This window comes from Schistocerca nitens, chromosome 9 (genome assembly GCF_023898315.1).
Source record: "Schistocerca nitens isolate TAMUIC-IGC-003100 chromosome 9, iqSchNite1.1, whole genome shotgun sequence".
In the NCBI taxonomy this organism is placed as follows: Eukaryota; Metazoa; Arthropoda; class Insecta; order Orthoptera; family Acrididae; genus Schistocerca; species Schistocerca nitens.
Genome location: NC_064622.1, coordinates 168,543,190 through 168,567,789, shown reverse-complemented (window position 1 = coordinate 168,567,789; position 24,600 = coordinate 168,543,190). Strand labels below are relative to the sequence as shown.

At 38.9% G+C, this 24,600-nt stretch overlaps 1 protein-coding gene across 1 annotated transcript in view; it reads left to right on the top strand.

Annotated features, from left to right (window-relative positions):
* The window catches only part of LOC126203092 (snRNA-activating protein complex subunit 3-like), a 73,380-nt gene extending 50,830 nt beyond the window's left edge, over nucleotides 1-22,550 (top strand). Inside the window, exons 4-6 of the mRNA XM_049937335.1 lie at nucleotides 297-544; nucleotides 11,568-11,675; nucleotides 21,901-22,550. Coding sequence (XP_049793292.1) covers nucleotides 297-544; nucleotides 11,568-11,675; nucleotides 21,901-22,048 — 504 coding nt within the window. The 3' untranslated portion in view covers nucleotides 22,049-22,550. The remainder of the gene's footprint in view (nucleotides 1-296; nucleotides 545-11,567; nucleotides 11,676-21,900) is intronic.
* Nucleotides 22,551-24,600: the final 2,050 nt, after the last annotated feature.

Genomic DNA, 24,600 nt, shown 5'->3' with positions numbered 1-24,600 from the left:
TGACTTACTTTACCTTGTCCTAAAAGAGTTTTTGGGGAGGATGGTGTTTACATTAATTGTAATCACATTTCATCTTCAGAGTTTCTTTTTGGGTAAGATACGAACTCAATATCATAAATTGGCTATTTACAGCTGCTAGTGTTTTACATCCAATAAGATTTGAATGTACCTTGTACCAGAGTCTTTGGTTCCATAAATTGTTTTAAGATCTGCTTTAGATTAACTGTACATTCTATTTATTATTTTCAGTAATTATTTTAACAATTTTAATGCAAGATTTACATTATGTTCTGTAGGATATACTCCCTTCAAGTTTTATTTTTATTGAGGATGTCTTCTATAATGACAAAAGGACACCTGGTAATATTGATTACAGTTCCGAAATAAGAACTTGGGCTGAATCACAAGGAGTAAGCCTAGCATCACTGGAAACTAAGAGCATGGAAAAGACAAGAGTAACAGATCTATGTCTAAGATTTGGTCGTCCATATGTTTTTGTGCACATGGGCAACTGTGAGCATCTCATAGTCTTTCGCACTGCAAGGTATGTTTATATCACGTAGTTTATGGCATGAATTTTTAGTTACTTTATCGCACTTGTAAATGGAATTTAATGTAGAATCCAAAAAAATTGGAAATGAATAAGTTACGTTAATAGTCATTTACAAACCAATAGTTTGCATATCTAGTAGGAAAAGAGCTGCATATAGTTAAGCAGGATGGAAGAATAACTGGGCAAGAATAAACACAGGAGGTCTGTTTGGCCTCTATTGATGTTTTTTTGAAAATGCTGAAGAAGGGGGAGGGGGCTGAGTGGCGGGGAGGGGGGGGGGGAGTTGTCTAGTTTGTGACTGGAAACATTAATGAAAAGCTTCTAGAAATAAAATAAAATGACACAAAAATACTAGTGGTAAGTTTAAACTTGTAATTGAATATGATTATAGAAGTTTGAACTTTTCTGAAATTGTTTATTCCAATGGCTGAGAATTGTATTTATCATCAGGTTGGATGCCTTTAGAGCTATTGTGCACTGTGACTGTGACGTAATTCAAATAGGAAATGTCAGCAGTCAGTTGTGATTCAATCTGTTTTTTACTGCAGATCTAAATTTCAGCTACAGTATAGCTATCATCAGTGCATATGAAATGAGTTGTGTGGATTAACAGGCTCGTAAATGCACATTTTATTAATTGACTTAAGCATCTATGATAGTGGTTTCATAAGTCTGATAAAAAAGAAAGAAGAAATGTTTGTTTTAGATACAACTCCCCTTACTTCTCCCTTTGAGGGATACACACTTGGCCTAGTGGTCCTCCAGCTTTTTCATCCCATCGGAAAAATATGTTGTGTGTGCAGCTTTTTAAAATACTTATCAGCTGCAATATCACTTCATTTGGTGAAAATTGTTTCCCCTCAAGCCCTAGCGTCAAGTTAGGAACAGGAAGAAATCACTTGGGGCTAAGTGTGGTCAATAGGGTGAATGAGGAACCAAATCAGAGCCCAGTTCATACACTTTCGCCATTGTTATCACAGGTCTGTGGGATGGTGCATTATCCTGATGAGAGCGCTTTTTTGTGTGGTCTTTATTAAGCCAACACAAGTTATAGACAATCCAACAATGAAGCAAAACAGAGCCAGTTATGGTTCTGCCTTTATCCAATTGATCCAAGAAGATTATTCATTGGAATCCCAAAAATCTGTGGCCATCACCTTACCAGTGACAAAATGGTTTTTGGCGTACTTTGGTGCACTTTCCACAGCCTTTGTCCATTGTTTGTTTTGACAGCTGTTTTGACCATGGTGTGTAGTGATGGACCAAAGTTTCGTCAAGAGTCATAAATAACCGAAAAAAGTCTTGCAGATTGTGATTAAATTTCACAAGACAACATGTTGAAGTGTTGTGCCGGATGCACTTTTGGTAGATAGTGAGCTATCACAACACCCACCTTGCACACAGTTTCTTCATAACCGATTCTCCGTGCAGGATATTACGCACTCACTCAGGTGAGATGCCTATAGTCTCAGCAATCTCACGAATTTGTGTTCAGTGGTCTTGCATTACCATATCATGGATTTTGTCAATGGTCTCCTTTGTGGTGATCTCAGTTAGATGGCCTGGGTGCACTTCATCTTCAGTGGTTGTCTGACCCTGTTTAAATTTATTACTTCAATATGATGAAGTTGCTTTATCATCATTACTGTTTCGATACATTTACTACTAGGAGTTCATAAAGTCAAACTTAGCCACTCATTTAGTTATCTTGCGGTTGGTTACATTTTTTTATATAAATATTAGTGCTAGATCTGGTTTTCAAAATACAGTCTGATATGACAGTCACATATGATGTGGTCCTTCATACCTAATGGTAGTGGCTGATTAATGTAACTAGGATGTAAATGATTTGTAGCTTGACAATTTGTACCTATTTTTAAGCACTTTATTTTCTAACCTATTTTACATTATGAATACCATTTACATTACATTTTTGTGGTGACTGATGTTTGTGTTTACACATCTCGTGGATTATTACGCAATGATTATCCCAGTGTTTAGCATTTATATATTGCAAGGGTTTGTACCTGCTTGCTATGGGATAGATGTTTGTCTGTATTTGGAACTTTCTTCTGCGTCTACCGCATTGTTCCAAAGCAGTGAAGTCTTGAGAAATACTTATAGCTGTGCTTCCCCTCCCCTTCCCCACCCCCCTTTCACTTTGTTCTGTACTCTCTTCATTCAGTGACTGTATTAGCCAATGGTTCCTGAAATCCTCTCGAGCAGAGTTGTTAATGAGGGTTTTTTTTTCTCTTTCTTGTTTGCCTCTTCCTGTGTGAATTTGATGGTGTTGCATGTAATCATACATGACCGATGATGAACTTTGAAAGTACGTATTACATGGAGACTACAGTCTGTGCTTTGTGGTAGAGAGTTAGCAAGAAGAATGCTCAAAGTGTACAGGTTGGCAGGCAGCAGTCACATTGGCACCTGCCCTTTGGAACAGAGTGATGGAATCACACAACACTCACAACCTGAATTTGTTTCTGTGCCAGTGCCTTGTTACTTTACATGAGCTCTTTTTGTCGACAGTGACATAGAAAGTCTCTCCTATTAATTTCCGACGTGTGTGTCTTCTGTACGCTGAGTGATCCTCAATTTTTGAATGAATGCTTTTTGTATTACTTGTATGGCTCTATTACAAATACATGAAAAGCTAATTTTCTGGAACATTATTTATGGTGTCGTAAATTCCTTGGTGGAAGACAGGTAATGGACGTAGTAAAGGTACTAACTCACTGAAAAGTTGAGTTGTTGAGTTATTGACAGGCACATAAACAAGTCTCTCTCTCTCTCTCTCTCTCTCTCTCTCTCTCTCTCTCTCACACACACACACACACACACACACACAGAGAGAGAGAGAGAGAGAGAGAGAGAGAGAGAGAGAGAGAGAGAGATTCAGACTCAGTATTTCCTTTTCATCCCATCTGGTAAGTTTTCCCTGACCCATGGCTCGGTGTGACTTTCCCGAAATCTGCCTCTTTTCCTAGACGCCTGCAGTCCTTTCCCTTCACCCCTCTTCCTTCCCCTTCAACCCTTCTGCCTAAAGAACGAGCCACTGTCTCCGAAAGCCTGCCTAATTATAACCTTCTAAATGTGTGTGTTCTGCTACTGCTTGGTGAGTACATTTTTTATTTATACAATTAAATTATTTAACTACTATCTTTGATATTTTTGACTCTGGTTCTATTAAGTCTATTACTTTCATTTTATTTCTTTATTCAGGGTGTGAAAACTTCATTGTAGATTGTTTTCATTGGCAGTAAGTTAATCAGTGTCAACCTGCATATAGAACTGAATGAGTCTTTGGAGAAGAATAGCAGTAGTATCTTTGATCAATTCAGCATCTTTGTTCAATTTCATTGTATATCAGCATGTATGAATATACGTTTTTGAGAATTTTCAGAAGTTTAAGTTGTTACTCATAATGTATTTCATAGTAAACCAGTATTTTTGATTTACTTACTGTAGCATATATTATAACTAATGTATCATGTGAAATTGAAGTTTTCCCTTTTAAGCATGAATGTATAGTGTCTACATTTATTATAAATTAATGCTATTGTTGAGTTTGTTGGTGATACTAACATCTAAAAGTATTTCAGGAGATTAATAACTTTTATCTTGGTTTTATTTATTTATTTATTTTTAATAGAAATCTCAATAGCATTCTAATTAACCAGCACGACTATTTGGGAGTTACTTGTTTATTATTTTATAAAGTGTTGCACATGCCACAGTACAGCTCAGCTGTGAGTGCTGTTGTTGTACACACGATTAGTTAGTTGACATTTGGAAGTAGCTGTAAATCACCATTACTAATCTCAAATGATTGGAAGCTGTTGCAAATAGGTGTATTGGGAAGGCTCCCAAGAGTCATGTAGAGGAGATATAAAAATCTCAACCACTGTCCTCTCCTGTGGATACTGTTTCTTCTACAGGTAATAGAGCATCAGTCACTACTATTCACACACTCGACTGTGAGTGGCATGTCAGTAGTAGGGTTAGGCACTCTGTGTGGGGGAGACAAGAACCAGGGCTAGTTCATGGTTTCACACCCAGCCCCTAGCAACGAGTTTGAGGTGCTGTCTTCAACTGAAACTGTGCCAGTGAGACTCACTTCACCTGTTGGGGAACATGCTGTGTTCTGTGTCAAGAGCAAGCAAAAACAAAAGTACAGGGGTCTATTAATCCTTGGCAGTCCAAACGTATGGTAAATAATGGGACCCTGTAGGGAAATAGTTGTAAGAGATGGGAAGGAACACCAAGTGCACTTAATCTATTTGCCTGGGGGCCTCATTCACCATGTTGAAGAAGCTATTCCAGATGCCATCGAGGTAAAAGGATGCAACCAACTGCAGATTATGGTGCACATTGGGACAAATCTGAGGTCATATATGGACTGTTCTAGAAATTGGCATAGAAGGTTGAGATGATCAGCCTTTCTGATGGAGTTTCAATAAAGCTCACAGTCTGCAGCAGTGCTACCAAAGCTGACCACAGCCCCCTGGTTCTGTGTTGAGTGTAGGGGCTAAACTAGAGACTTCAAAGGTTGTAAAAATCAAGGCTACAATGTCCTGGATTTACCCCATAGGGTTGAGATCTGGAGGATCCACCTAAATGGGTCAGGTGTATGCCACACATTAGACACTGCTGTCCAGGTAGCTTTCTGTGTGTGGGCTGTGCACGTAATGGCATTTTTAAATGATTCTTCATCTAGTCCAGATAAGTATAGCTATCATAGACGTAGACGTGTCAGTAGATCAACAGAAATTCCTTGGTAGGTTAGAGTAATTAAAATCCTAGTGATTAACTGCCAAAGAACTTGCAACATGGTGCCAGAAATCATGGAATAAAGAAAAACAGGACGTGGCTGCAAAGCAGCTTGGCAAGGTGCAGAGACTGGTCTGCTTAGCCATAACAGATGGAATTAGCAGCATATCCATTGCTGGGATGGAGACCCACATGCACTGCTGGTATGGAGACCATACTGGACATGCCCCCATCTGCTTTTTGACAAACAGCATGTAAGGATGCCATCCCTGAAGTTCACTTTGTGAGAACAGGATCTGAAAACCCATGTCCTTGAGTCAAACTGCCTTTCACTTTCATTGTCTTCATTGAAGTTTGCTCTAGTATCATATCAGACCATATGCCACACCAAAATTGTGACTGTGAAAAATTGGGACTTTGTACGGGCGCTGATGACTGCACAGTTGAGTGTCCCACAAACCAATCATCATCATCATCATCCTCATCATCACTGAAATTTATCACATCGCCTAGTGGTGAAGTAGCTTTCAGTTGTAAATTGTTGAATTCAGTAGCATTCATTCAGTCTTCCAATGTGAGCATATCTTGTAAATACAGGAAATGACCAGCAGTGCAAAAGTACAGTAGCATTTCCTTCCTGGTATTTAAATACAGTTTCCAGTACACTCAGCCACAGTGAACTGTGTTGTGGACATAACCATGTGATAACATGACACCCATAATTTAGCTGTTTTTCCTCTTTCTCCACATTGCAAGTCACATTTTCGAACTCTTATCATCATATTTATGTAATCTTTGTATTCATGGCATTTGAATATGGAAGGTCTGTTATGGGGAAGCAACAATTCCTCAATTATTTTCGTTTCATCATCTTTGAACTTAGTCTCCTGAAAGGTGTAATATGACAATACTATGTGAACCATTGTGTATGCTTAGCTCTGCTCAAGCATACGCATGCCCACTCAAAACTGTACCGAAACTGTTTCCAGGAAATATTGTGGATTGTAAGTCTCTAAGGCACTTCCTGCCATTATTGTACCGATGCACTCCAATAAGGGTATTGATGAATGATGACGATGATGATGATGATGATGATGATGATGAAGTAGTCCCATACTCCTTGACAGAGCGTAGAGGAACGATTCGGGAGACATGCACCGCCGTACTAGGCAGGGTCCAAGTGGTGGTGGTTTGCCATTGCCTTCCTCTGACCATAATGGGGATGGATGATGATGATGATGATGATGATGATGAAGGCGACACAAATACACCAGTCACCTGGAGGCAGGTGAAAATCCCTGACCCTGCTGGTAATCGAACCCGGGACCCCGTGCTCGGGAAGCGAGAACGCTACCGCGAGACCATGAGCTGTGGACCAATAAGGGTATTAGAAGGTGAAATACACCCAGATGTACAATGACATGCTCTAAATTACTGCCTTCACTTCCAACAATATCCATTACCATCAGATAAAGTGAATTATCGAATGTAACAAAAGTCACCTTTGATCATGTTTTTTGCATTTTTTCGATGCTGTTAGAAGAAATGTATATATTGTCATAAAAAGTTGGAGGATAATTTAAGAATGGGAGGTCCAGTATTTTGGAACAAACAGACTTTTTGTGGCTTCTTCCACTCTGGCACGTCAGTGAATTTCTTCCACTTTCCGTAAAGCCACAGAATCTCATATTCAGAGAGCAGTTCCTTCAAGCACTCAGGGTCATCAAAATTGAGATCCTTTATAATAATATTGTTTAAGCCATCATGATTTGCTTTTTGATAAGTGATCAGCTGAGGTGCACCAACTGTAGACAAAAATTCAGAAGGTGAATGTCTTCTTTCCCGATAAGTGTTCTTGTCAAACCATAGCTGTATAGGGAGTGACTACCATGATTCTTCCCATGTAATGGGAAGTATTCAAAGTGTCAGTCACACAGATGTAAAATCAGTGTTATCACAGATGAACTGGATGACTGCTTCACTGGTTATGTTCAGATGCCCAGGTCATGCAGTTGAAGATGTCTCAAATAGGAAGCTTCAGTGTATGGTGCTGCAAATCCAATTACACGAAGGGTCGACAATGTCTTGATCTGAATCTTTTGTACATGAATGTACTGAGTCCAGTTCAATAATTAAGATAGAAATGACCAGGGCCTTACTGCAGAAATCACTGCATGTGACAATGCAACTCACATTTTTTCCATTTATCTAGAGGTTTTTGTTTGTTTTTTCAAAATCAACAACTCAAAGAAATGGAGCAATGTTTCTGATGTATTATAGACCTGGGTACAGATGTCCTCATGAAGTGTATCTGCAACAGCACATAAAATTCTCAGGCGTTCTTCTCATGGATCAAATAGCTTCCTGTTATAGGAACTATCAGACAGTATCTTATAGCCTGTACTTTCAAAATAGACTACTGTGCCCTTTTTAAGTCTGTCAGCAGTCATTATTTCTTCACCATACTTCCAGAAGAGTCGGGTTTTTATGGGCCTTACATGTGCCTCCCAGTCATTTGTGATTTTAACCTTCAACTCTTGCAATGTAAGCTGGCACTCTTCTGATTGTTTGGTGTATGAAGAAGTAATTTCTATTGCTTCATCTGTCTGTGTGGATTGAGGACTTCCTTGTTTTCCTCCATCCCTGATGGCTGGTAAAAATCCTTCTTACAAAACTTATGAAATTGAGCACCTTTAGCAGATATGTCCTCATCACAAATATTTTCTAATACTTCACTAGCCCAGTCTTCACCTCGCCTTTCAGCTATCCCAATAACAGTACCTCATAATTCAAGCTTCATCACTTTAGAACAATATTTTGCTTTGAATGGAGAAATCTGCTTAGTTTTTACCAAATAACATCAGTTTCCTCGCCAAAATAAAAGCAGTGTTTCTTAACATCAGATATCTTCTTGTATGATGAAACATTCTACATTGTTGGTGCAGGGCCTTTTGTTAAAGATCTAATCAGTTTTGGTTTATTGTACTTCTTCTGACAAGCATTTTGCACTTCAACTTCAGCCAGACCAGTTAATAACTTATGATGTGCTGTAATTTTTCTATCCTGGCTGGATTGTTATAGGGTAAATTGCCATAGCACATAAGCACACCTCCATATGATCTGGAGCACACATTTTAAATGCACTGGCCACAGAACTAAACTCAAATGAGGAAATGAGAATTTTGCTAGGCACAAGGAGATTTGGAATATATACCTCGCACAACACAGGAAGACTGGGCGCAGCTAACAGTGGAAATAATAACAAAGGAACAGAGGGTATGGCAGCCTCTCGAAGGAGATCTATGGATACGTCTACACTCGAAGAAGGGATACAGTTATGTCTTCCTATTGGAAATTTCGTTACACTGAATAACTTTGACTGACAGAAAAACAACAAAATGGAATTACTGTGGCTTTCAATGTATGAAAGCTTAATAGTGCGTAAGACTAAAAAACTAGGTGCTTTTGTAGCATGAAATTTCAGGCTCTACAACTTTAACTTCACATTTTTCATTTGAAGTAGCTGTTTTTGAGTTACAGCCATTGAAGTGGACTTGTTAGCCAAGTTGGTAAAAAGGACTGAACTTTGACAACTGATTGCAGCCAAACAGCTGCACCAATTTTTACATTTAAGTGGGTCGTTTGATGCAAAATTTAACGCTCTTTCATTTTGGTAATGGTAACATTTTCAGTAGGATATATAGGCGTATGCACACATTTGTGTGTGTGTGTGTGTGTGTGTGTGTGTGTGTGTACACACACAGCATGTGGACCTCCATCCATGACAAAGAAAATGAGAGCAGACAACTAAGTCAGTTTTACCCCCAAGTACTTGGGCCTAACAGAGCAGAATTTATGTAACTAAATAAATTACAACATACACATCAGTCTTTTAATCGTAACTGACAAAAATTTTTTTAAAGATATATGAACGTAGAAAATACGTGCACCAGCATAGGTAAAAGTGAATCTTAGTAGACCAGTTAATCTCAAACAGAATGAGGTAAAATGGAAGCCCCTTTACAATTGTAAATGTTTAACTTGGGTGCATCCTTACTAGCAGAATTCTGCCAGCGAAACCAACAGCCAGCAGTGTAAGCCTTATCAGCTTACAGCAGACAAAATTCATTAGCAAAAGCACAGGGGATTCCATGAACTGAGGCAGTCCCTTTATCGTGCACAAGAAGTAGTGTTCACCATAATTCCTATGTTAGGCCTATCAGAATTACGCATTGTATATGCGCCCATGTCCACCAACCAAGGCAGTAGGATACAGGCCTAGTTGATCTCCAGAGTACAACCTACTACTGCACAGGCAGAGGGAAGCGGCAACTCTCCAGCAGTCGTAGGCGCACTCCTCAAAGTAAACATCCACTATCCAGATGTGGTTTGTGGGCCGCCACAGCTTATTTTACATAACTCCTTTGATTTAAGAGGAGACAGTTGGTAAAGGGGATTGGCGAACACAGACAACAGAGAAACTATAGTTAGGAAATGGAACCAAAGACATTCTGCATGTAAAGGTGTCCACACAAGTGCAAGTGTGGCTCAAAGGCCTTCAGGATTTATGGGGAAAGAATTTATCCCAAATACTTAAACACACTCACACGCTCGCTCACACTTCAGTATGCCTAGTCGCATTTAAACATCTGAGTTCCATCACTTCCTGCAGAAGACATTTTCAGAGGCAATGGAGACATAGGAAGTTGGTTTTCCAATGTAAACTGTTGAATAAATGTGCATTGTACTTTCTCATCTAACCTAAACTGCTAAACTGTTCATTAGTAATCATATAATGCTCACACTAAACAAATAAAATAATCATGATGTCACCCAACCTTTGCTGAAAATCGCAGATTTACACTGACCTGTGCTATGGAACTTTTACACCAGAAGTGTTTGTGTTGGTTGCTTTATTTAACACTGATATTCACAACTTATCAAATTTCAGTCCTCCTTTTCTGTTAAAAGTTGCATTTGTGTGCCTGAACTTCTATGCCTAACTCTGCATCCTAGCATAAACCTATTATTGGAGAATAGAAGTTGGTGCTTCATCTGCTAATGTTAATTTAGGCCAGACAGCAATGACCAGTATGTTCTTTGAGCCAGATAGGTGTTGATGCTGGTTTTGATAATTCCTATGGGCACTTGGCAATATAATCTGAATCACAATGTAAATTTCTCTCTACGAATTAGAAGTTATGTACATTACTGATTCATGAATTTAGTAGTGCACATCTCCAGCATCTTATAGAGATGACAATGAGAAATGATCAGCTTTTCCAATATTTTCCTTGGAAATTTTCATTGTGAACAATAGGAACAAGTAAAAGTTTTAAGGGACCATTCTCCTCAGTCAGCCTATAAAGTAAGAGTTTTTTATGATTTTTTAAACTAATGGAAGTGATCCATGTAAACCTTTTTGCACATTATTTATTGACTCTTGGACAACATTTTCAGAATTTTGTAAGAAATTAATTCATTGTTAAGCCCCCTGTCCAAGGTGTTAAAGTTACCCTTTCCAAAATAAGGTGTGACATGACGGAAGTCCTGAAGTCTGCAACTCTTATCTGAAATCAAAAAACAAACAATTCTTTTAATCTATGGGACATTGCACACGGAGTAATGGCACAGTTTTTGAAATTTGAAAAATAATAAAACAGTGGGTGTTTGAAACAAAACTGTAGTTTTGTTATATGTTTTCAGTAAACTAAAATAAAAATTACCCTGTTATTTTGTGTGAATGTGCATGAGGAGTAATTCATCCAGATTTTATTTGAATTGCTGTATTAGCTTAAAAAAATTAAAAATTGCTTACTTTATAGACTGACTGAATAGAATGGACCCTTGATGCTGCCAGGTAACAGAATCGCATTGTGAAGAAAGATCATTTGTTACAAATGAAACTGTATGTAGTAAAAAGAACAAAGAAGAAATCACATACTTTTTCAAGCCAAAGTTCAAAAGAAAAAAATTGGGATTGGAAACTTCAAAGTTCAGGACAGATGATATTCTCCCTCCAGTGGTGTCAAAAAGTGACAGCTTGTCTCCCAGATTGTACTGTTTTCTGATTGGATTCAGCTTTATTTTAACTCATGTTCAATAATTACATCAATGAGTGTTAATTCACTAAGTTTAACAAGAATAAGTATTGATCATACACCCACCTTTCTTACGTGATAAATTTCTATTTTACTTTTTCCAAAGATTTTCTTCTGCTGATGTGTCATATTGTTTTCAGACTACTGCATGAAACTGACTGCTTACAGTCAGGAAAGTATCCACTCTATACATCTTTATTCAGGAGGCAATGTAAAACATGCATGATGTGCCAGAAAATTACTGCAAAGTAAGTGAACATTATTGTGACTTAAAATTTTTATGATTTTTGGTCTACCTTAAGTGTCACTATCTTACATATACATGTAAAGGCTCTTTGTCAAATAATCATTTGAGATATGCACTAGGAAAAAACTTCCCATGTTCGATTTGCCCTTCATTTTTCTAAATTGTGTATTCAAACAGCCATATGTAGTACACATGGGGAAATAAATGATACAATAACAATGAAAAATGTAATCAAAGGTGATACAGTGTTTGGGTATGTCACTCATTCCTGGTTCATTTACTTATGTCTCAATGGCTTTTGTTTACTGGAATTAGTGACTTCAGTAACAAAAACATTTTATTTGCAGTAACTAATTGCTTGATTGATTAAATATAGGCATGCAACTTAAAGTTGTGGAATGTTTGTTTAGTTCTATTACATTTTGCCGTGTAATAGTATGTGAATATCAAAAGTACATGACTTCCCCACAATTCAGTTCCATGTTTTATTTTTGATCCATCCCGATTGAGTGGATTAATTTGGCCTTACTACAGATGAAAACAGTTGACTAACCTCAACAACCCAGATTTTGACTTGCTACCAAGCTGTCATCAGATGATCTGTTTAAAGAGAAAGGGAAAAAAGGTAGTAAAATACTACTGTGCACAGTGAACTTACACATTGTCATGCTAGAGCAGGATCACTCTGAGTCTTGTTTTCAGATGTTTTGCTGTGTGTAAGAAAAGAGTGGGGGGAGGAAATTGCTGAATATCGAACTTACCTTCATCCGCAACAGTGGAAGTGCTGTAGATACTTGTTGCAAATAATGTGCATACTATTCTTCTCCCCACAATTCTCGTTTTTGCTGGGTGGGCATCTCCTAAGAAAACTGTTTCTTCATTTCAGAGTCAAATTGGTACAACTATGTCTGTTTCATTATTACCAGTCATCCAGACAAACATTTATTTCATTTCTGAATACATTACAACATTGGCATGCAAGTCATTCGGAAGATGAAGTTACCAAAAGCCTGCAACTTATGTTCCTCTCAATGCATTCATTTTCTCCTGATGCCTTGAAATTATGAAAGAAATGAATATTAGTACATGTATTTTAGCACTATTACTGATTTGAACAGCTAGTGAGCCATTATAGTAGTCAATTTACTAGCAGTGAGCACCTCTCCAAACTGCATTTCTTGGAAATAAAACAGCAGCAGCATCTTAGGAAGTACCAAAACTTTCAGACTGATTCTTTGGCACAGATTTTTATATTGATTCCAAATGTTCAGTGAATTAAAATAATTTATAAATTATTATCTATAAACAAAGAAATTTCTTGCTGTCTTAAGTTTATTCGAATTGACTGTGTATTTGAAAAAGCAATGCACTTCATGGTTTTTACACTCATAGTACTAGTTGTCTTGTCACAGTTGTTACGCTGGCAGGATCTAACCATTTCACTCCTTGGACTATGACAGTGGAGACACTGTGGGTTAGGGTGATGAGTTTGTAGCTCAGTGGCTTCAGGCACCAGCATGGCTAGTGCTGCTGAGTGTGTAATAGTGCTGGCAGAGTCATGGGCTTGTCTTCTTGCATAAGCTGGCTGGTACTGCTATAAGATGCCCTGATCAACAGAATTCCTTTTTGATATGTGAACTGCACATTTGTTGCCAACTATCTGTGGCAGTATATGTTTTTCCAGGCCGGTGAAACACAATGCCCTCCTACATCTATCTACATCTACATACATACTCCGCAATCCACCATACGGTGCGTGGCGGAGGGTACCTCGTACCACAACTAGCATTTTCTCTCCCTGTTCCACTCCCAAACAGAAAGAGGGAAAAATGACTGCCTATATGCCTCTGTACGAGCCCTAATCTCTCTTATGTTACCTTTGTGGTCTTTCCGCGAAATATAAGTTGGCGGCAGTAAAATTGTACTGCAGTCAGCCTCAAATGCTGGTTCTCTAAATTTCCTCAGTAGCGATTCACAAAAAGAACACCTCCTTTCCTCCAGAGACTCCCACCCGAGTTCCTGAAGCATTTCCGTAACACTCGCATGATGATCAAACCTACCAGTAACAAATTTAGCAGCCCGCCTCTAAATTGCTTCTATGTCCTTCCTCAATCCGACCTGATAGGGATCCCAAACGCTCAAGCAGTACTCAAGAATAGGTCGTATTTGTGTTTTATAAGCAGTCTTCTTTACAGATGAACAACATCTTCCCAAAAATGTACCAATGAACCAAAGACGACTATCCGCCTTCCCCACAACTGCCATTACAGGCTTGTCCCACTTCATATCGCTCTGCAATGTTACGCCCAAATATTTAATTGACGTGACTGTGTCAAGCGCTACACTACAGTCTGCAGTGAGGCACCGAGTCAAACGCTTTCTGGAAGTCAAGGAATATGGCATCCATCTGATACCCTTCATCCATGGTTCGCAAGATATCGTGTGAAAAGAGGGCAAGTTGTGTTTCGCAGGAGCGATGCTTTCTAAAGCCGTGCTGATGCATGGACAGCAACTTGTCTCAAGGAAATGCATTATATTCGAACTGAGAATATGTTCGAGAATCCTGCAACAAACCGATGTTAAGGATATTGGTCTGTAATTTTGAGGATCCGTCCTTCTACCCTTCTTATATACAGGCGTCACCTGTGCTTTTTTCCAGTCGCTCGGGACTTTACATTGGGCAAGAGATTCGCGGTAAATGCAAGCTAAGTAAGGAGCCAATGCAATAGAGTACTCCCTGTAAAAGCGAATTTGAATCCCATCAGGGCCTGGCGATTTATTTATTCTCAACCAATTCAGCTGCTTCACAACCCCAGGGATGTCTATCATTATGTCCTCCGTACGGGAATCTGTATGAGACTCAAATGGCAGTCTGTTTGTACGATAATTAGGGTGTGGATAAAACTTTTGGTCCAATTACCCATTTCAGTGTGGCATATTTGGCACTTACTCTGAAACACCAGCTGCACAGGTGACACAAGGATTTTCTTTTCGGAAGTGTAATTTGTTCAGGTTTGTTAGACGGTCATGTGACATAAATCACCAAATTCTCTTGTTTTCTGTGAATGCTGATTAAGTGGAGAGTGTAAGTCAGCAAGTGGCATGGTTAAGGTGTATCCAGACTTTCTACTGTTTGATATTGATCTCCAGTCATAAGCAGTTGGAAATCTGTGTGAGCACTGTTAAGTAATTTAAAGTTGCATCAAACGCATATGTTCAACAAACTACTGAGGACCAGGTATTAGAGTTACTGAAGGTACCTCAGGTACTGTCCTCTCCCTTAGAAACTGTCACCTCTCCTAGAATTAAAAGATCTATCACAACTCATTCACCTGACTATGAGTGGTGTGTCAGAGGTAGATCTAGGAGGCCTGGACATGGTAGACAGGAACTGGGGAGAAATTGAGGTATTACACCCAACCCCCTAACCAATCATTGAAACTGGAAATCAGCAAGCGAGGCAGACTTCACCTGCTGGAAAGCCTGATGTGTTCTGCGATGAGGAAGCAAGTGCAGAACGATAGGGGTCTACTACTTGTAGGCACCTGAAACATATGGTGATTATTGCCCCCCCCCCCCCTTAGGGAATTGGTAGTAAGTGATGGGAAAGACAACCTTGAACACTCTGTGGGTACACTTGGAGGCATCTTTCAACATCTTGAAGAGGCTGATGGGTCGCTTCAGATCTCAACTGAGTAGAAGTCTTAAACCAGAACCTTTGAAGGTTCTGTGACAGGCTAGACTTACTTTCTGGGCCATGAGAATTAAGGGTCCTTTTAAATGGGTCAGGGGTGCACTACATGTCAGAAGCCAGGTGGCTGATTGTTTGTGGCATGTGCACAAGGGTGTTTCAGCTTAGGTGACTCTCCATCTGATCCAGATAATTATTGCTGTAAGATACTCCAAAGTATTAGTGTAAAACCCAAAAAGAAAAACGGCATCCACAGACAAAATGATTAAAATTCTAGTGATCAGTTGCCAAAACATTCGCAATGACATGCCAGAGTCTGAAACAGTCATAAAAAGCATTGGAGTTATCATTCATCCAAAAAGTTCAGTGACTGATTTTATTCCCGGCATATAGGAGACGTCAGTGCAGTAACTATAGCGGCAGCATGAGCTAACAACTGTAAACAACAGATGTCCAGTCAACCATCCAGGTTTGAGCAGGAAGTGTTTAAATAGTGGGTGTGCAACTGTAGTATGTCAGTGTTGGTTTGTAACGTGTGGCACATACAGCATAACTTTCTTAGTTGTGGAACACAGCATTTTTCAGAAGCATCAATGATACAACATGTTGCTTCCCTTGGCTATATATTACTGACAGACTGCTGTAAAGAAATCTTGTCAACCCATACTATGAGCAATCTACTAAATCAGAATAGTAATATATTAGGTGGATACTGTGTATCTGTTGGGTCGGTATGACACAGCACTTCTTCAGTTTTCTTGATATGTAACTGAATCTGAAGGTCAATTTCCAGACATAAGTTTTCTAAAGCAGTAAAACTAAACTTCTTTTTACTAGCAGTTGCATGCATAGCATGTAACTCGTATAATCCCAAAGTTCCAGTTTGATTCTCAGTGCTCAAATTAAAAAGGATGTAAGACTGGGAGGCAGTGTTTTGTCCCAACTGTTCAATCTATCGAAAAAGATGTGACTGAAACAAAAGAATGGTTTAAGAGTGTGTTTCATGATCAGGTTGAAAGCACATCAATGATATGATTCATTGGCGGCATTGCTGACCTTGGTGAAAGTGAAGAAGAATTACTAGATCTGTTGAAGGAACGAACAGTGTAATGGGTATATAATATGGATTGAGAGTAAAAACGAAGAAAGATAAAAGTAATGAGAAGTAGTAGAAATCAGAGCAGAGATAATCTTAAAATGAGAATTGGGGATCACAAAGTAAATGGCGTTACAGAGGTCTACTACCTTGGAAGCAAAATAAGTCATGACAGAAGAAGCAATGAGGACATAAAAAGCAAAATGACGAAGGCACATAGGGCATTCCTGGCTAAGAGAAGTCTATTGTTTTCAAACAAAGGCCTTAATTTGAGGAAGAAATTTCTGAGAAAGTACAAGGGTTGTACCAAAGTAAGGTTCCCAATGAGCTACAGCCTCGAGGGAAGGCGCTAGGCTAAATCTGACAACAGTGCCATGTGCAGTGGTTCCCCCATTCTCAAGTCCACCCAACTGCAATTTGCTACGTCTCACAGTGCTGGCTTGGAGCCGTCAGATATGGAAGTGTTGATCGCTGCTCCCGCCAAGTGCGAGGTTCGAACAGTAATGTGGTTTTTCCACGCAAGGAAGCTACTGCCCCTGGAGATTCATCGGCAACTGACTGAGGTTTATGGTGAAGAGTGTATGTCCATTCAGCACATCAGCAAATGCTTTTGCTGAGGGTCGCACGGACGTTCACAATGAAGAACGGAGTGGAAGACTGCTGGTTTCAGATGCGATTGTCCAGATCAACAGTGAGCTGCTCAAAGATCGCAGGGTCACTGTCCGTGAACTTGTTGAACACATTCCTGAAGCTTCCCACAGCACAATTGAAAGAACTTTAACAGAAACGTTGGGTTAACACAAGGGGGTGTGCTCGCTGGGTTCTCTGGATACTGGCTGACGGACACAAGTAGCAACACCTTGACTGTGCTTGCAAGTTTCCTCAACAGTCTGAAGGGGGCAGGCAACAAGGAGAAGTTGTTGGACTCTCTCTCGTCACAGGCGATGAAAGGTGGGTGTTACATTACACCCACACCCGCAAAACAAAACAACAATCTCATCAGTGGTGTCACACACTTCCTCATCAGGTTGGCAGGAGATTTCTTCGACTTAGGAATACAAAAGCTGGAGCACCGTTTTCAAAAGTGTGTCGAGAAAAATGTAGACTATGTTGAAAAATAAACAAAAGTGGAAGCTTTTCAATGATGTATAAAGTAATAACCATAAACAATGTTTTCTATTTGTAAAAAATATAGGAATCTTACATTTGGTACAACCCTTGTATGTTTGGAGCACAGCATTGAATGATAGTGAATTATGGATTGTTGGAAAGTGAGAACAGAAGAGAATCAAAGTGTTTGAAATGTGGTGCTACAGTTGCAGTTTAGGTGGACTGGTAAGGTAAGGAATGAGAAGGCTCTCTGCAGAATTTGGCAAAAAAAGGAACATATGAAAACACTGACAAAAAGATGGGACGGGTTGATAGGACTTGTATTGAGACATCAGGGATTAACCTCCATGGTACTAGAAGGAGCTGTAGAGCGTAAAAAAACTTGAGGGAAAGACAGAGATTGGAGTACATCCAGCAAATAATTGGGGATGTAGGGTGCAAGTGCTACTCTGAGAAGAAGAGTTTTGTCCAGGAGAGAAATTTCCTGTGGGCTACATCAAACCTCCTGGAGACTGATGACCCCAAAAAAAGCAACAAGTCTTTTCTTAATTCTATATTTATCATCAAATGATGTTATTTAATAAATGTAGAAGGATATTTCATTATTAAAATTACATCATTTTATTTTTAATTAATTGATCATATTAAGCTTTCACAGTAAATTAAAATTTGGTACAAAAGTGCGAAACATCAAATAAGAAATTGAGTACTTTCTATTTAAGGTGATTGATGTGTGTAACTAGTTTCATTTAACAATAAGGCATTTCACATGTCTGTATAAAATTATAATTTATTTTTAACCAATTAGTAATTACAAACAATAACGTTCTCATTAAAAATTAGAATCTAGTACCCGTTAATTAACACTTACATTTGATAATAAATATGGAGTTTAAATAAAAGTAAAAAAAGATTGCTACTAATGAGAATCGGACAAGGCAGCTGTGTGATTACAAAACTTACATGCTTCAAACTTAGCTGCTGGCAACACTGTTTGATGGTTGGAAATGTTTTTATGAAATGTGTTTGATTCCGTTTTATTTATAAATTTTCCAGTCTTCAAAAGTATGTTTCTTTTTTATATTATGTGTTGTGGCTTACACCATTAGAAAATTACTCTTCAAATCCTGTAAGTATGAAGAAAGGCTGGTTGAATATGCCAGCCCATATACCTTAAAAATACTTATTAGCTTGCTGCTGAACATTACAATGAATCCTCTGAGGACTCGATGAATGAAACAATAGCGAACACTTAAACTATGAAAAAATGGTTTCCATACTTTCCTGCATATGTTCTGAAATGAGTTAAGGTGTTGGGTACGAAATATAAAGTTCAGATATAGCTCTTCATGATTTGTCTAGTGATATTGAGCAGCAAGTACAACAGTTGGGCAAAAATATGGAAACACCACAAGAAATGGATGCTTGAACATAAATGCAGATGCTAGCCAAGTCTGCAGTTGACACTTTTTTTTTCGACCATGAATGGCACATGTGTAATGGCCTCAATTGTAACTGTCAGCTGTTCATGGAACTGTTTGGTGTGGTTATAAGCGCATTATGTAAAAGCTAAGAGAATTTGAACATGGGTAAGTTGTTCGTGCTTGTATGTTGGATGCTTCCATAACTAAGGTAGCCAAAAGTGTTGGGTGTTTCAGAAGGCACCAAATCAAAGATTTATGCCGGATACAGGGAAACCAGAAAAATATCGTCCTCTAAGGCACAACATTAGTGAGGACTGTGATGAAAAATAAGTGGATGACAGCTGCAGAAGTCACTACAGGACTGAATGTCGCACTCGCGAAGCGTATTGGCACCAAAACAACGTGAAGGGAGCTCCGTAAGCTGGGAACTGCAAGCCCACACATCAGTGATGCAAATGCCTGTAATGGGAAAAGCCATGAAACCTGGACTGTGCGGTTCTAGGCGCTTCAGTCTGGAACCGCGTGACCGCCACGGTCGCAGGTTTGAATCCTGCCTCGGGCATGGATGTGTGTGATGTCCTTAGGTTAGTTAGGTTTAAGTAGTTGTAGGGGACTGACGACCACAGATGTTAAGTCCCATAGTGCTCAGAGCCTGGACTGTGGAGCAGTGGAAGAAAGTCACTTGGTTGGATGTCCTGTTTCACACTGTTTCCAATTTCTGGCTGAGTTTACATCTGGCGTACTCCATCAAAAGTCTACAATGCAGATTGCTTGCTGCCTAGATGGAAACATGGTGCGGGTATGGTGATGATTTGGGCCATATTGTGATATTCCATGGGCCACGTGGTTCTCGAATATATTTTCAGTTCCTTGAGGAAGAAAAGCTTTTGTCCACAAACAAGGGTGGATTTTGAAAGCATCACTTGTGCGAAACTCATCTTGCCCTTTCCTCGCATGATATTCTGCGGACCGTAGATGAAGGGTAACAGGCAAGTACAAGCTTATGGAGTAGATTCCCAGATATGTAAGTGGTTCAAAGAATTCTTAAGTAATAGAACCCATTACATTGTGTTCGACAGAGTGTTCCTCAGAGACAAGGGTATCACCAGGAGTGCCACAGAGAAGCATGATAGGACCGCTGTTAGTCTTTATATACATAAATTATCTGATGGACAGGGTGAGCAGCAGTCTGCGGCTTTTTGCTGATGATGCTGTGACTTATGGAAAGATATTGAAGTTGAGTGACTGGAGGTTACAAGATATCTTATACACATTTTCTAGTTGGCGTGATAAATGGCAACTAGTTCTAAATGTAGAAAAATTGAAGTTCATGCAGATGAATAGGGAAAGCAATTATGCAATGTTTGAATACCGTATGTGCTACTTGACACACTCTGTCACCTTGATCGTGTGTCTTGGTGTTACGCTGCAAAGCGATATAAAATGGAACAAGCATGTAAGGACTGTAGTAGGGAAGGTGAGTGGTTGACTTTATTTTATTGGGAGAAATTTGGGAAGTGTGGGTCATCTCTAAAGGAGATCATGTGTAGAACACTAATACAACCCAGCCTTAAGTACTACTCAAGTGTTTGAGATGCCCACCATGTAGAGTAAAGGAAGACATCGAAGCAATTCAGAGGCAGGCTACTAGATTTGTTACCAGTAGGTCTGATCAACATGTAAATGTTATGGAGGTGCTTTAAGAACTTAAATGGGAGTCCCTGAAGGAGAGTCGACATTCTTTTTGAGGAATACTATTGAGAAAATTTAGAAAACGGGCATTTGAAACTGACTGCAGAAAGATTCTACTGCTGCCAACGTACATTTTGCATAAGGCCCACAAAAACAAAATATAGAAATTAGGGCTCATACGAGGGAATATATGTAGTCATTTTTCCTTTGTTCTATGTGTGAGTGGAACAGGAAGGGAAATTACTAATAGCAGTACAAGGTATTCTCCACCATGCATCATATGTGGCTTGCGGAATATGTACATAGAAGTAGATGTGCTTCACAGGGTCGAATTACTGCCAACAATTATTCGACCATTTTGGTTGATCAGGTCCATCCCATTGTACAATGTTTGTACACAAATTGTGTTGCAGTGTTGTAAGATCACAAGTTCCTGTTCACAAAGCTCACATCATCCTGGGCTGGGTTAGTGAGCACAAGGATGACATGTCACACCTCCCCTGGCCACCAGTCACCAGATCTCAACAGTATTGAGCCTTTGTGCTCCACTTTGGAGAGAAGCGTGCATGATAGCTGGCCACCTTCATCATTGTTACGTGACCTTGCCTCTATTTTGCAGGAATTATGGTATACGATTCCTTTCAAAACAATACAAGACCATGTGTTTATATATTCCTAGACGACTGGACTGTTCTGAATGCCAATGGATTTCCTACACTGTATAAGACATGGGAATGTATTATGTTTTGGTGTTCCCATGTTTTTGTCCACTGCCTGTATCATATGTGTCATATGTCCTTCTCTGCGTCTTCCTGGGTATTCTTTTTGTTACTACATGGACTCCCATTCTGACACTGTGCAACTGTGTAGCTGATTTCTCCTCCACCCTTCCCCGCACTAGAATTCTCCCATGCCCTTCTCAATGTCATATTGTCATCACATGGGTTGTGTGCAGCATCAACCGCGACTCCTCACTCTACCTTGAGATGTAAGCTTTTGTTACAGAAGTCTTAGCATGGCATGTTAAGTTAGAAAAATCTAATAATAATGAACAGTTTGAGCTGCGAAAGTTTGCATTCTATGATGATGTTGTCTGTGGGGCCAGACTTTGTTTGCTGCAGTTTGTTTTTCCTTTTATTAAGTTCCCTTTTTTTTTTTTTTTTCATGTGTAGTTCATGAAAATCTGTGATCTGATTACATTCATTCTTTTCAGATGGCTTGTCCGGGAATGTGATCGTCTGGTGTATGATACAACCTACCTCTGTATTACTTGTTTTGAATCTTTTCTTTACCTAAGTGGCAATAAAGTCGGAGACTTCAAGGCATATGTTTATGTTGATAGAGCATCCATTTTGGCATGACAGTGCTGCATGAATATGGTAATAGGTGTCACTGTATTGTTCCTTGTAATTTTCGCAGAATTTGGAATGTTCTTTTGTGTAAGTTATAAAATATGATTTAGTGTTGGAAAAACTAGTAATTGAAACAGTTCAGATTTCAGATATTATAAGAAGAACCCATCATATGTATACATTGTTTATTGTCAGCTGTGGCTGTGAAGCTTGCAACTAAGCAATCATAAGATTGGGTTGTGTCTACTGCCATATGATATCAGTCATCTGCAGATAAGTGTTATTGGCTGATTGTAAACTTAATGTGACTACACTTTCAAATATGGAGTGTACCTTTGTAACTGTTGCTTTTTCATTCATTTTAGTATAATGTACTTTACAGAAAAGTTATGGAAAAAAACACTGTACAATGAATTTACTGTTGGAGTATTTTTCATTTTCTTGTAAATAATGGAAAACCATATTGTGCTCATAAAATAAATTGAAATTGTCTGTGAAGTGTCAGAATTATCTAGTTGTGAAATGTTTTGTGTGTGGATTATTACCTTGATAGTTTGAAGTTTCTTCAACCATATTGTCTTTTTCCTCTCTCTGTCATTCTCATGTATGTCATCAAAATCTTCACTGTTCTGTTCTCTTTCAACAAGCCAGTTATTCAGCAGGTCTAGCCTCTCATGGAAAAAATAAACAAATATCCAGACAGGCATTTTTCAATGGGAATATTATTGTGTTTCCTAACATCTTTGTCAAATATTGTTCTTTTTTCTCACTTCGTGCTATAAATATGTAACATTTTGCACCAAAATTGTTAATGTCTGTGTAAATTACTTAAGATACTCCACATTCAGTCTTGCATTATTTCGTTGAGTTCTCATTTTATAAACGCTTTTAGTTTTGGCATCATCTCTACTTGCTGCTTTCTGCTTGCATATTGTGAGGAAACTGAGAGAGATTGGAGACCTGAGGGATAAATTAATGAAGTGAAGTGAAGAACTAGAAAAGTATTTTTTCTGATCTTAAGAAGTTGGGAAACAAATTACTAAAATCCTTTATGATCACACTTAGACTGTCTAAAAGAAATGGTCATTCTTGAAAATGTCATGGCACTGAAACTTGTTTGACTGCTGCAGAACACACATCACTGAATAACATATTTACATAGCGCTCAAATAGAGGTGTTCAGATTTTAGAATGTATGTCACAACTTAAAATTATATAATCATTAGCTTGCTTCCTGCTTAGTAAGAATTTATTGCCAGTGAACTGTATTTCTGGTTGAATGTTACTGTAACTCATATATTCGTAATAACCACACAAGTGTTTATTAAACACCTAAAATATTATCTACAGAGGAGGTACAGTGGTTAAGGCTCTGGGTACACATTTAGAATGTGCAGGGTTAGCTCACGATACGATCATCAAGATAAAAGTTTTTTGAAATTTCCCTAAATTACTGTAAGTGAACACCCAGACAGTTCCTTTAAAATGTACTTGACCACTCTCCTTGCCAAGTAACCACATTGGACAAAAACTTAGTAACCCCCCCAGGAGACATCACGATAACATCATGTAACATCATCTCTAGTCTTCATAATGGTCCAATTCGCCAAGAAAGAGCGCCCACGTTTCCTCTGATATTCTGTATCCAACTGAAGACACTCATTGATAATTGGGTCCCGTAGTGCTGCTGAATTTCGGGGAAGTGGATTGCTTCATTTCACCTGCTGATCAAGGTAGTCCCAGACATTTTTATAGGAATAAGATCAGGTGATACAGCTTGTCAGATGAGATGTAGGGTTCCTGAGTTTTCATCAGATGAGGCATGTATGCACACTGCCCTTTGAACATCACTGTTGTCATTGGAATACTGGAGTGTCCACAGAATACTCATGGAGATGTAAGTAATGGGCAACACGTAGTCACTCAGTGTTAAAATAAACATTCTGGTTCGTATTTCCAGTACTTGAATGTATAAGCCCGAACCAGGCCACATAAAACACCCCCAAAACATCACAGAACCGTCTCTGTCCTGAACTATGTACTCACATTTAAATACTCATTGGGCAGTCATGCCTCCAGTCTGCTATTTTCCATTTACTGTGTTTTTGGCCTACTGAAAATGCACAGCTTTAAGTGATGCTTTAAACAATGACCTTCCATGAGATACCCAACTCCAAATGGCCATTCATGCTCTTCCCTTTGCAGTGCACACTTACAAACTGGTTGAGGTAGGCTTGTGTTCAATCATAGCAGCAATTCCTGTCAGTTTAAGAACTGATTAGCATTTACAAGGCATGACACTCATCTCCACTTCTTGTTAGCTTGTATCTTTCTATGGCCTCAGTTCTTAAGATAGTTTACATGGATTCGAGTGGTACACTATTCCTTGAAGACACATTCGATAATCCGCATTGATATACCAACAGATTTAGCTATTTCATTCACAATGTGGTCATGGGTACGTCCAAATATGACAGCCCCTTTCTGTAATGTCTTCATGTTGACCCATCGTAACCCTTTAAGTGGGCATGCCGGATATATCCATCCACTGCATTATGTGG